The sequence below is a fragment of the Nothobranchius furzeri genome, chromosome 6 (assembly GCF_043380555.1).
Source record: "Nothobranchius furzeri strain GRZ-AD chromosome 6, NfurGRZ-RIMD1, whole genome shotgun sequence".
In the NCBI taxonomy this organism is placed as follows: Eukaryota; Metazoa; Chordata; class Actinopteri; order Cyprinodontiformes; family Nothobranchiidae; genus Nothobranchius; species Nothobranchius furzeri.
The window spans coordinates 61845933-61859086 of record NC_091746.1 but is presented as its reverse complement, the minus strand read 5'-3'; the positions used below and the strand labels follow the sequence as shown (position 1 = coordinate 61859086).

The 13154-nt window shown below is 43.1% G+C and overlaps 1 protein-coding gene and 1 long non-coding RNA gene across 2 annotated transcripts in view; one reads left to right on the top strand and one right to left on the bottom strand.

The window, feature by feature from the left end:
* Nucleotides 1–2637: 2637 nt before the first annotated feature.
* On the top strand, nucleotides 2638–4142 carry LOC139070344 (uncharacterized). The gene is made up of 2 exons (XR_011520887.1): nucleotides 2638–3162; nucleotides 3894–4142. It is a non-coding gene; the product is annotated as an uncharacterized lncRNA (long non-coding RNA).
* The window catches only part of si:dkey-34e4.1 (carboxyl-terminal PDZ ligand of neuronal nitric oxide synthase protein), a 94552-nt gene continuing 85356 nt past the window's right edge, over nucleotides 3959–13154 (bottom strand). Inside the window, exon 11 of the mRNA XM_015943037.3 lies at nucleotides 3959–5327. Coding sequence (XP_015798523.3) covers nucleotides 4784–5327 — 544 coding nt within the window. The 3' untranslated portion in view covers nucleotides 3959–4783. The remainder of the gene's footprint in view (nucleotides 5328–13154) is intronic.

Below are 13154 nucleotides of genomic sequence, written 5' to 3'. Positions count from 1 at the left end.
CGTAATGAATGGAGAACCCAGCTAAATGCAGAAGTGTCCAAACATCAAGTTCTACTTTGAGTTTCAGTCTAATGTTTCCGGTGTCACATTTAGGTCAATAATTTAAAAACATTTGAACAAATATGAAGTTGACACCAACTTGTTTCTAACGTTATAAAAAGACTTTAAACACAAACTTTAGGAACCTAACACCCAACTGGATCGGCTTGTTTTTACCTTTCCTTTGCCCCTTCGCTAACTTCCTCGTTTCATTCTTTCCAGTCCCCACCCTGCCGGGTGCTGAAACTTTTCCCAACATCACCCCCACCTGTTCGACCCCTTCCCACTACCCAGCCCCATTTCTCTCAGTGAAACGTGGTTTTGCACAACTGTTCGCATCACAGTGAAACATCAAACAAAAAGTCTAGCAAAATAAAGGCAGGTGTTAGCTCTGATTTCTACTACATGATGTGACTTGAAAAGTAGAATTATCGCTACAAGTTGTCTGCTTAACACTCTAGTTTCTAAAATTTTGATCAGGAAGTTTCATTAAAAAGTACTAAATCTATTGATTAGCTAATAATTTATGCAGCAGCGTGTTTTAAGTGACTGGATTACAGGTGAATGGAACATCTGAGGTCCTGAATCGAACATCCTGTGCAAAAATAGAAGGGTTTGATAGAGTACAGGTTTGAATAGGGTTTAGACCCCTTCCTGACTTTTTAGCCAGCCGAATCACATCGGGGTTGCAGCACTGTTGTGTTTGTTAAGTGATCGTGTCAGGACCTGCCAAGGATAACGATCATCAGGATAATCCAGGACATATTTAAACATTCACAGAAAGACAACTATTTTCCACCTGCACACATTATGAAGGCAAGTTAACATAGAGTGACCATATTTCCATTTCCATAAAAGAGGACAGGGGATCTGTGCCTATGACGTCTCACTATGGCAACGCCACACAAACCACGCTGAGACCCATTTTTTGGTAAGAGCTAATTAATATCAGAATCTTCCAACAAAAAGGCTCTAAAACAATTCATATGTAAATAATTTACATATGTATTGCAAAATCTCATTTTTTCTGCTGCTTTAGTGTTGCAACAAGGTTTAATAAATAATAAATTATTATACCTTTTGTTTTACTACAGCATCGGTAAGCTTCCTGTGCACAGATTATTAAGGATGCTTGTTTCAGCTGTGAGATTAGACGATAGGATCAATGAAAAAATAAGTTGTCACACACTCCATGGAAACTTTCAGAGAATCCACAAATAGTGGCTTTCAAATGGTTTTGTTACTTTTAGCAAGTTTAGAAAAGAAGCAGATGAGACAGCATGTCTGATAAGTTAGTTTTTCATCTGATAATATTAGAACATGTCAGTAATGCCTGAGGGGCTTTTATAAACACTGTATAACTAACATTCCTGGAGAGGGTATGAATTACACAGAGGCTTCTGGGGAGCCCAGTTATGGGAGTGGGGGGTGTTCTGTTTTGCCTTGGCCCCCGAAATGCCTTGAAACGGCCCTGGGTGTGTGACTGAGTTTTGAAGGTGATCTGAATTGTATCAGATGTATAAATATTACATGTGTATAACTCATTGTTTTATACAGGTAAAAATGTGTACTACCTACATTTTACTTTTCAACACTTTGTTGTTTTCTTGTTTTTATTTAACTATTTTCCGGTCCTGTCTGTCTCTCATCTTCCTGCATCTCCTCTAAAGTATCCAGAAAAACTGCTGCCTGGATTCTTACTTTTTCACCTCACGAGTTACTTTCGAACCAACCAGATCAAAAGGATCTCCTGACCGCAAAGCGGAGTGCGCATTTCGATGCTGCATCAGTGAGGTGAAATCACCGCAGCACAGGTGATGAGCTCCGCAGTAGCAGAGCGCTTCAGGCACAAATAAGACAGAAAGTAGAGAACATGTGCCGACATGAACGATCATGAGTTATTGATCGTTTTTTGGCTGTGCCACTTTTAGAATGGACCGTGTGCTGGACGCAGCTGCCCGGAGCGCACCATCAGCGCTCTGCCGCTCTCGGTGCTCTCCGCTCAAAAGAACCCTCGGTACGCCGAGTCCATATAAATGATACAATATAGGTAGAAACCTTTTTTCTGGCTCTCCCTGGATGTGTAGGATATCCAGCCCCCCATAATTTGATCCCTGCTCCTGGATGAAAAACCAGACATTTTCATCAATACAAGAAACCCGCCTGGACGCCCCGGACAGTGAAAAGTGGACGTGTCCGCGGAAAAGAGGACGTATGGTCACCCTAGTTAACAAGCTTCTACTTTGGCTTGCTAAATGATGCTAGCTCCTTACTAGCCAAAGTTAGCATGGTGTTGAAGCAATGCTAACAATGTTACCAGAGAGATAGGTTAACAAAACAAGTTTTTCATTTCTTAAACGATAACTCTGCTAACTTTGTTAGCATTGCTTCCTCACTGTGCTCGTAGAGAACTAGCAAGTATCATTTAGCAACTGCAGGCAAAAGCTTGTTAACTTACCTTAATAGTAATGAATGTCAGTAAACACATACAATTTAAAATCATTGTCTATATTTGATTGTGGCGTCTTTCATATGGCCTAGATTATCCGGCGTACGTTGTTGATCGTTATCCTCTGCAGGTCTTGCAGCTAGAGCTGAAACAACTAATCGATTTAATCGATTATAATCGATTATTAAAATAGTTAACAACTTTTTTAGTCATCGATTAGTTGTTTAATAATCATATTTTACCGCATAAAGTCTATTTTTACCACAATCTGACATCGGCTACAAGCTGTTAAATTTGCCGCCAGTGTGTGGCAGTAATGAGCCACTGATCTACCAGTGGAGCCGTAGAAGAAGAAATGAGCCAATGAGTGCCCTCGGTTTTCATGACGTATCACGTTACTGATGCTCATCTTGCTGTGAGAGATGGCGGAACAAGAAATACGGAAGAAAAATAGAAGCGACAAAACTTTAGAGAAACCCCGGACAAAAACCTCACGAGTATGGGAGCACTTCACTCTAGATGCCTTTAAAAGGCAAAATATGCAAAAACCATCTAGCATAGCACGGAAGCACGACGTCCCTAAGTGAACATTTGAGACGAAAGCATGTGGGGGCTGATGCAGCGGAGGAAGAGCACCGCGGTGAAGTGAGCCGTCATTTGGAAGAGCCAGCCCGGTAAGTAACAGAAAATAAACAAGCTGGACTTAGTGTTTTAGCTGAGATCGTTATAGTGGATGTTAAACATGTTTTTTTTGCCGCGTCAGTCTACGGTGTTCTACTTCTGATTGACTAGATGCCATCGTGAATCTCCTCCGTGTTGTGTATCATGCGCTTGCCAAATTTAGCACGTCTGTTTATAAGAATGTTCTCGTTAAGAGAAAAACGGCACAAACCCATAACTATGTTCCTCATTCAAAAAAGGACAACTCTGTGGTGAAAAATATACAGACGAGCTGTGTCCAGGTGAATATAACGCTGCATAGTTGTACGCTTTCAATTTTTAAATACAGGAGAAATTCAGAAAAAGTCATTTTTTTACTATTAAAAGGCTGTTTTACTGTCTAACGCTGTAAAACGCCTCACAACACATTTTTATCATGTTTCTTAAACAGTATTACACAAAATAATCATTTTTCACATTTCTCTAGCTAATTTAAACACTCCCGACTCAAAGTAAAAACCTCATGAGCTTCTTACTTAGAGCTTTTTAATAGTAAAAAAAATTAGACTTTTTTTCTGAATATCTCCTGTTGCGGGCTATTTTGTAGAACGTAACCCTCAAAATAAATGATCACAGTATATTGTTAATTAATTTAAAAAATATAATATTGATTTAGTGTTGTAGTGTGTGTGCTGCTTTATTTTATATGTGTACTTATTTCAGTCTATTTGTGTTTCTTATGCAGAAAAAAAACAAGCAACGATGGACAACTACATGGGGAACAAGACACTCACCCCCCAGCAATTCATACCACTTACAAACTCTATTCTAAACATGCTGGTAAAAGACATGAGGCCACTATCCATGGTGGAAGGAGCAGGCTTCCAGCTAATGCTAAAAAATTATTCTGGACTGATATTTTGCACTGTTTAGCTCATTTTATACTGCTGACTGTGTTCATGTGCAATAAAATAGATTGCAGTCAACTGCACAATTCTCTTATGTTTTTTTTTTCTTAACTGAAATGCATGTATAGGTTAAATAGCTAAACAATAACAAACCGATTAATCGATTAATCGAAAAAATAATCGACAGATTAATCGATTATGAAAATAATCGTTAGTTGCAGCCCTACTTGCAGCGATAGCATACTAATGCTATAGAGAACATTAATGGTGCTTTCAGATCTGGGCCAGCGTGGACAAGACTGGGTAGTGTTCATATCTAGGTAGCTTGTATTTTTTCAAGCTCAACCAGTCGGTTTTTTGGCCCACATACCAAGGAGGTCTACTTTGGGCTGAACAGGTCCAACAAACCCACTACCACCTGATTGGCCGGCTCAATTACACACCTACTGTTAGAGGGAGCCTCCGATTGGCGGATGGAATCAAGCAGTGGGAGCTTCCTGCATGCGTGATTCATTATGACTCTGGACACTAAGAAGTCAACGTCGCCTCTGACTGAAGCTGCATCTATCCTCACGGTTGAGAGTCCGTGCTGGCCCAGATATGAAAGCGCCATAACGTTATGACCCGGAAATGATTCGGCTAGTTCAAAAGTTGTGATGTGTCAAACCGGGGCTCCGTGGGGTATTGCCCATTCGGTTGAGGAACATGAAGAAAGTGTCCAAAAGACCTAACGTAGTTGGGTGTCCTCCAGGCTTCCCTCTAGAAGTTCATCCTCAGACAGACTGATGTGAAGGCAGGTATTGTTCATTGGTGAGGAGAAGGGCAGCAAGCTATCACAGTTGTCTGTACGCGAGTCTGTGGCGTTGGGTTCGACAGAAGTCGTCTCTGAGGACGAGAGAACCGCTCCGCCTCTTTCATCCAGGGGACTTGCACAGCTGCTAGAGGCTGTTAAAAATGTCCCGCGATCCCCGAACAGGTCGTCGTCATCGCGGCGGGGAGACAGAAGGGATTTGGTCTCTGAGCGGACACCCGAGTCCTCGCTAGAGGAAGAGGAGCTGCTCTCACCGTTGCTGAGGGAGTGAAAGTCATTGTAGGACAGAGAGCTGGGGGTGAAGTCCGGGAAGAAGAGGCTGCTGCTGCGGCTCGGGGCTGCCTCGTTAGCGGGTATGGGTGCAGCCGTGACCTCTGACCCTGGAGAAAATGTCCTGCTGGCCCTCTTGCGATTCGTGGAAGGTGGAGGAGGGTCGAGTTTCGGTATTATCTGTTTACACCTGCAAGAGAAACAAAAATAGAAGCTACTGTTAGTGATAAAATCTCTTTATTAAATAAAAAAAACACTTCACAATAGAGCTCAGCTTTATTGTCCTATATTTGCTCTTTCCACCCAGCCTCAATCACCTATGATGCAAGATTTAAATATTTAGGCTTCTAGTTTGTTTTGCTCCCCATCAGCCACATTTTACCCCATTAACCCAAGAGCGGGAAACGTGAACCATTACTACACGAGACATTGACTCCTCTTCGGGCCTCCCTGTTGTTCAGGCTGTCGAGGAGCTTATCTACGCCCTGCAGCTCGTCTGTTGTAAAAACAGAGGGGCAGGGGCATAACAAAAGCCACAGCCTGAAGGATGGGGGTAAGGAAGCAAGGAGAAAGCTGCAGGCTTTGCTTCAGCATACACACCAGAAATAGAAAACTGCAGCTTCACCACAGCAGAACCCTGACAAGCACCGTTACATCCACACACAATTTTTGTCCTCTTCTTGGAAAAAATGACTCGGATAACAAGCCCTGCTTCCTCCTACTGGTCACATGCCAACTAGGGCAGCTAACTTCATTGTCCCATGAGATCCGGCCAGCGGTTCAATCCTTTCCAGAGTAATGAAGTTACAGGGCTTGATGATACTTCTGCTAGAAGATGATGTGAGCAGAGGTAGGAGAAAGCACTTCAGAGATGATTACCTTCCATTTCCTAAACTAAGAAATGAAGCCAGAAGGGAGAAGTCCAGCTGAACAAGAATAAATATCACAACAACTATGGTGCACAACAGCACAGCACATGGAAAATACAGTAAAGCAGATTTTAGCCCAAGCTTAATTAACACTAAGACGCTATTGTCAATTCACATAAAAGTTTAAATGAGTTTTCTTACAAATTAGTTGAAAACTGCACATGAACAACCGCATTGAGCACTAAATCAGTGACATCCAAGATTTAATTCAAATTGGTTAAAAGTATTTTTTCTTCTTGAAATGAGCTTATCAACCTGAATCCTGCCTTTAAATTCAGCTTGAATAGTGCTAGAGGAAATAGAGGAACTGGTTTAAACTACATTTGACAAGTTTTTCAGTTTCACTTTTATGTGGAGTTCCCCAAGGTCCCCCTTTGGGCCTAGGACAGTTCTCATTAGACATGCTGCCTTTCAATATTTAGATATGTGTGCCCATAAAACTAAATGCTAATTACACAACAAAAAAATCTATTGAACTTTCTCAATGCCATCAGGGTGTGGAAAAAATAAAAATGTGTTCATCTGAAAGACACAAAAGTCATCTTGTTCAGGAGAAATTGGCTAAGCATTATTCAAATCATTTCTATGACAGCAGAGAGAAATTTCCATTAGTTTTTTTTCAGAGCATAATGTAGCGTTAAGGAGTGGCTACATATGTAGCAAATGACCAACAAAATGTGATAATTCCATATAAATATGAAATATCAATCTGATTGATCTTTGAATGTTTAATCAGAGGATTTTAGTTTCTTTTACTTATTCAGGGACCATAAACACACTTCATATTAATTCAGAGTCAAGTATATAGTTTATAAAAATGAATTTAATCCTATTTTCCTAAACTAATGATTATACAAGACAAGAATGAAATGATGGAATATAATGGATGAAATGGAAGTTAGATGTTTTAGCAAAACCTTTCTTAAGTAACTGAGAGAGACTGTGGAGTCTGGGTTGTAAAATCGATTTGGCTGTATGGTTTGATAGGCGAAACTTTATTTATAACGCCATCCGATGCCAGTGTCTACGATTCCCTTGTATGTGTCACTCCCGGCGGTCCGAAGGAAAGGCGGCCCGAGTGGTGAGGTCACCAGATATCGAAACCACGAGAACCCAAAGAGTCGTAGCTCCTGTTGAATTCAGCTTTCACCGACCTGAGACGTAACCAGGGTCTGCAGGTTAGATGTCTGTCTGTGTGGAGTGGCTCTTAAAAGAGCCGTTGTGTCTGTAATCACTCGCAAGCGTTGCAGAGAAGCTCACCCCTCCTTTCCACCGGAGCCGTCAGCAGCACGTTGCTGCAGCAGCACGTCATAGCTGCTGATAGGAACCGCTGTGGTACATTTATTTAGTCTGGCAACGCTCCATTGATGGCTCTCGGTTGTGGGGCGGGTTCTACCGTTGTCTTTCAAATGATCTCCGCATTCCACTGGACAATGAATGTGACATACTCTTGTTTCACTCTGTTGCATCATCCCACCCACCAGGCATATAGAGTGCCCTGATTCGCCCACAAAGCGGATAACGCTCTGTGATTTGTTCACTAAGCAGACAGAGCACTATGATTGGCCCACCATTATGGACCAATCACAGCTCTTTATGTGTTTGAAACACCTCTAGAGAGCTGTGATCGGCTAGCCAGAGTCCTGGTAGGAGCTGCTGAGGTTCCAATGGAGCGTGCCTAGACTAAACTTTGCAAAGCAAGAATTTGGTCTAGTTCACTAGGATAGCTGCTTGGCCCTTCCCACGAGACACGAAGCAGCAGGGGAGAAGCTGTCACCGACAGAGCACAAAGTCACGCGACATTAGCAAAATCACGCGTGACTTCGTCAGTAAACACAACAACAAGCAGGAGAAAACTACAATATGGTTCCAAAAGGTTTGTGTTTTATGTTCTGTCCATTTTATAATCGCCAATACAAAAAATAAAAATAAACAAAGGAGACTGCTAGCTAGGTGATAACTTTTCTTAAAAGTAAAGCAACCGGAAGACAGTATGTTTCTTTATTCTGAAAATCTCGGGAAGCTTGGCTCCGTTTCCGCATCCGATTTCCTGTCTTTCCTTCCCCAAAAATGTCGAGCTTGACCCGTTTCAGAGGCGTAGCGCATAGAAAATAGAACCGGCACGTAAGGACCGCGACATGCTGCTCCTGAGACGCGGCCGACTCGCGCTGCTGACGGCTCCGGTGGAAAAAGTTCTGTTGACCACAGCGGTTCCTATCAGCAGCTATGACGTGCTGCTGCAGCAACGTGCTGCTGACGGCTCCGTCACGGCTCCGGTGGAAACGAGGGGATAGAGGGGTTAGACTTTGAGGTCAAAAGATAGGATGGTCTCAAAAGGCTTGCTCACCGGTTTGGCCAAACCGGGAGTCAGCTAGAAACTGAATTAGATCCGGAAACAATTCTGTTTTATCACCTGCCTGATTTATAAACCTGTACAAATCAGAAATGGACACATTTGAAGGCATTACCAAAAATACCTCAGCATTCACTCCTTCCCTCAGATACAAAGAGAGGTTAAACCTTTCTGAAGTGGAAATGTTTTTAACAGCTATGTGAAGCAAAATGGTAAACATTAATAATAATAGATTAACTTGTTAAATCAATACATACTGATCTGGTCACTGTGTAGTTTATTGTCTGAAATGGATCATTGGAGGGAAAATATTCATTTTAAACACATCATTGATTAATGTACAGATTATTCAAACATTCTAGGATTTAAACATCTTGTTCATTCAACACACCTGATTATTTCAACCTATAAGTTGTAAACTCATTCATAATTCAAGGAGGATGAACATTATTCAGAGTGAACGTGCAGAAGTCTCGCGTCTGCATGAGACCTTGGCTGAAACTGTTATGTCTTCTTTGTACGGTAACAAGGTCTGGTGAAGAGCTTTCTGGTTTGCAAATTAAGTTACTTTTTGGTCAATTTTTAGAAGTAAATTTGACCTTTGATCCATTACAATGAATTACTAGAACCACAGAAAAACATGATGGCTCAAAAAATAAAGTTCCACCAGAAAAAAAGGAAGAAGCTAGCATTAGCCTCACCTTTGGCTAATGGCGCTTACACATCAGGGCCGGGTACGGCACTGGAGTTTAGTTTCACACCTGGGTCAGATATGCCAGATAGGTGACTTTTTTCCAGACAACTTTCTCGGAGTTCCTACTGGGACTGAGGAGACACTAAGGACTGATTGGCCGGCAGAAATTCATGCCTACCACCTCCGATTGGGGAGTAGAATCAGCCAGTGGGGGTTCCTGTTGATAATGCTGATTTAACATCTCTGCACGGAGCTCTCACCCCAGCTGCTCAATGGGAGGAAAGATCAGTGAGTGTGTTTGTGTGCGTGAGAGCGGAGTTTGAGGACATGCATGGCAGTGAGAAGACAGGGAGCAAATAATACAATAATGTGGTTTAGAGTCTCCAAAAGCAACACAGCTCACGGCCACCTATGTTTATCCTAATAAGGAGGACACCACGGACTTTCCTGCACGTCTTAAACTCCGCCCGCATGCTCGTGTATTTCTGAGAACTCCTTCGAAATTGCATGTGAACATTACACCGACCGTATGAGACCAAACTGATGCTATCCACCCCCGACCGTAATGTGCGACATTCACTTACCTAAAGAATTGTTATGAACACCATACTAATACGGTGTTTGACACCCTTTCATCTTCAGAACTGCCTTAATTCTACGTGGCATTGATTCAACAAGGTGCTGAAAGCATTCTGTAGAAATGTTGGCCCATATTGATAGGATAGCATCTTGCAGTTGATGGAGATTTGTGGGATGCACATCCAGGGCACGTAGCTCCCGTTTCACCACATCCCAAAGATGCTCTATTGGGTTGAGATCTGGTGACTGTGGGGGCCATTGTTGTACAGTGAACTCATTGTCAAGTTGAAATGATTGGAGCTTTATGACATGGTGCATTATCCTGCTGGAAGTAGCCATCTGAGGATGGGTACATGGTGGTCATGAAGAGATGGACATGGTCAGAAACAATACTCAGGTAGCCTGTGGCATGTAAACCATGCCCAGTCGGCACTAAGGGGCCTAAAGTGTGCCAAGAAAACATCCCCCACACCATTACACCACCACCAGCAGCCTGCACAGTGGTAACAAGGCATGATGGATCCATGTTCTCATTCTGTTTACGCCAAATTCTGACTCTACCATCTGAATGTCTCAACAGAAATTCAGACTCAACAGACCAGGCAACATTTTTTCCAGTCTTCAACTGTCCAATTTTGGTGAGCTCGTGCAAATTGTAGCCTCTTTTTCCTGTTTGTAGTGGAGATGAGTGGTACCCGGTGGGGTCTTCTGCTGTTGTAGCCCGTCCGCCTCAAGGTTGTGAGCGTCGTGGCTTCACAAACGCTTTGCTGCATTTCTCGGTTGTAACGAGTGGTTATTTCAGTCAAAGTTGCTCTTCTATCAGCTTGAATCAGTCAGCCCATTCTCCTCTGACCTCTAGCATCAACAAGGCATTTTCGCCCACAGGACTGCTGCAAACTGGATGTTTTTCCCTTTTCACACCATTCTAGTAAACCCTAGAAATGGTTGTGGGTGAAAATCCCAGTAACTGAGCAGATTGTGAACTACTCAGACCGGCCCGTCTGGCACCAACAACCACGCCACGCTCAAAATTGCTTAAATCACCTTTCTTTCCCATTCTGACCTTCAGTTTGGAGTTCAGGAGATTGTCTTGACCAGGATCACACCCCTATGCATTGAAGCAACTGCCATGTGGTTGGTTGGTTGATTAGATAATTGCATTAAGGAGAAGTTGAACAGGTGTTCCTAATAATCCTTTAGGTGAGTGTATGTCTTCTTCACGAAAACCGATCAGCTTAAGAGATGAGTTTAAAGGCCTGGTTCACAGAAAGACTGTGTCATATTAATATGAAGCAATATCAAGCACCTCGTGATTTTTATCTTGAGAGGCGCCATAGAAATGATATTTTCTTCTTCTTCTAATATCTCTTTCAAATACAATCAGTCACTCCGAGTTGCACAGTCATGCTGACTATGAAAATTTTCATCAGGCCCTATTGCCTGCATTAACCACACAAAGGAAATGGGTGTTTTTCACCCCCCCCCCCCCCCCACACTCGTTTGATCAACTTCTACCTCCTGAAACAGGAGCGCCAGAGCTTTTTGTCTCACAGAAAATATATCCCAAGGCATTCATTCATATTAGAGTCCACAGCACATTTATTGAAAAAATGGGTGAATGAGAGATTTAATAAAAACAGCCTGGAAGTATTACTGAGTCAAAAAGGACACAAAAAGGATGCTATTTTTTATGTATTAAATATGAAGCAATGTGAATTTAAAAGTCATAAATGAAGCATTTTTATTAGACAAAATAAACAAAAATTTCTTTTGGCTTGTGTTGGTATAAGTCAGCCTTATTTCACCTCTCAGTGTTTCCTTGTTCTGCCTGACGCCATTAACCCAAACGTCCTCCCTTCTTCTCCTTCAGCCTTTTAATCATCACTTTTCTAATTTTGTCAAGTCACTGTGAAAAAAATCCAAATAAGAAAAATAAACTTCAGAATAAGATGCCGTATTTCTGCCAGGCTCTCCATCTGCTTGACTCATCATTAAACTTGCATGTGACACAAGCACAGCCTCTGCTCGGGTTCAGGTCGACTTGCACTGATAAGAACCCTAAAAGCAGCATTTTTCACCCTCTGCAAACAGACAAAAACAAGTGCAGAAGCCTGAGATGGAGCTTCATGCATAAAACATGGCGACTCTGATTATCTTGATGCTAATGTGCTTCTTAATCTGCAGAGCAACAACTGAATGTAAATAGAGGCTATTATGCAGTCGTCAGCAGGAGAATCTCTGGTGAGACCCACACACGAGCCCACGGACACCCACACTGTTCATCCACCACATGCCCATTCCCATGCTTGTGCCACAGACACCAGTTCTGCATGCTGGTTATGATGAGTAATACTCACACAGAGAGAAGAGAAGGGGCAGAGAGGAGGAAGAGGAAAAGGAGGAGGGGAACAGAGCTTCTCGGGCTCCCAGGGAGAGGCAGGCTGGAGCAGCAGACGATGAGACGGGCATGGATGGGGACAGATGGAGGGCATGGATGGGGACAGATGGAGGGCATGGGTGAAGGCAGTGGCTGCCATACAGACTGATGGGGGTGTTAGAGGATGAAGAGGAGAAGCAAGAGTGGGTCCTCACACCTGTACCAAGAAGAGGCAGCAGTTAGATTGACGGGCCGAGGGAGTGGAGTGAGGGAGAGCTGAATGATCCACAGATTTGGCAGGTGTTGGCCCATTAAAGCAACTTTGTTTTGAACACTGGTGCCCCCTGTGGCAGCACTTACAACAACACAGAACAGGACAGGAATCCAAAAGGGTTTAAATGAAGGCAACTGGACTTCTTTGGTTTCTTGAAGACGTTTCGCTTCTCATCCGAGGAGCTTTGTCAATTTTGACTGGAATATGGGAGAGTCAAGCTTATATGCTGTGGCTGTCTATTGTTGCATGGTGGCGCAGTTGTTAGCACTGTTGCCTCTCAGCAAGAAGGTTGCAGGTTCGAAACCCGGCTGCGGCCTTTCTGCGTGGAGTTGCGTGTTCTCGCCATGCATGCGTGGGTTTCCTCCTGGTACTCCGGTTTCCCCCACAGATCACAACATGCCCTATAGGTTAACAATTGTACATCGCTTTGGATAAAAGTGTCTGCCATATAAATAAACATAAACATGTTGTTATTTAACAAACAGAAAATAGGGGTAGAGGGGTACCCCCTCCTCTCTACCCCCTGATGAGTCGTTAGCCTCTATTGAGAGGAGGTCTTTGTGTTGATTAGATGCAGGAAGGTGCGACCTAGACTGGAACTGCTAAAGCTGCATTATAGGTACTGGAAAGGTGAAATCTAAAGCCGGTTTCACACTGCAAGCATCAGCGGAACGGAACTGCAGCGGAGCGGCTGACTCACGAACTTCAAAGCGGTTCTTTTCACACCGGGAGAGTCTTGGCCGCGGCACGGCTTCCTCGCTGCGCCTCGCTGTACCCGCGAGATTCTAAAATACCTCGAGACTTCCGACAC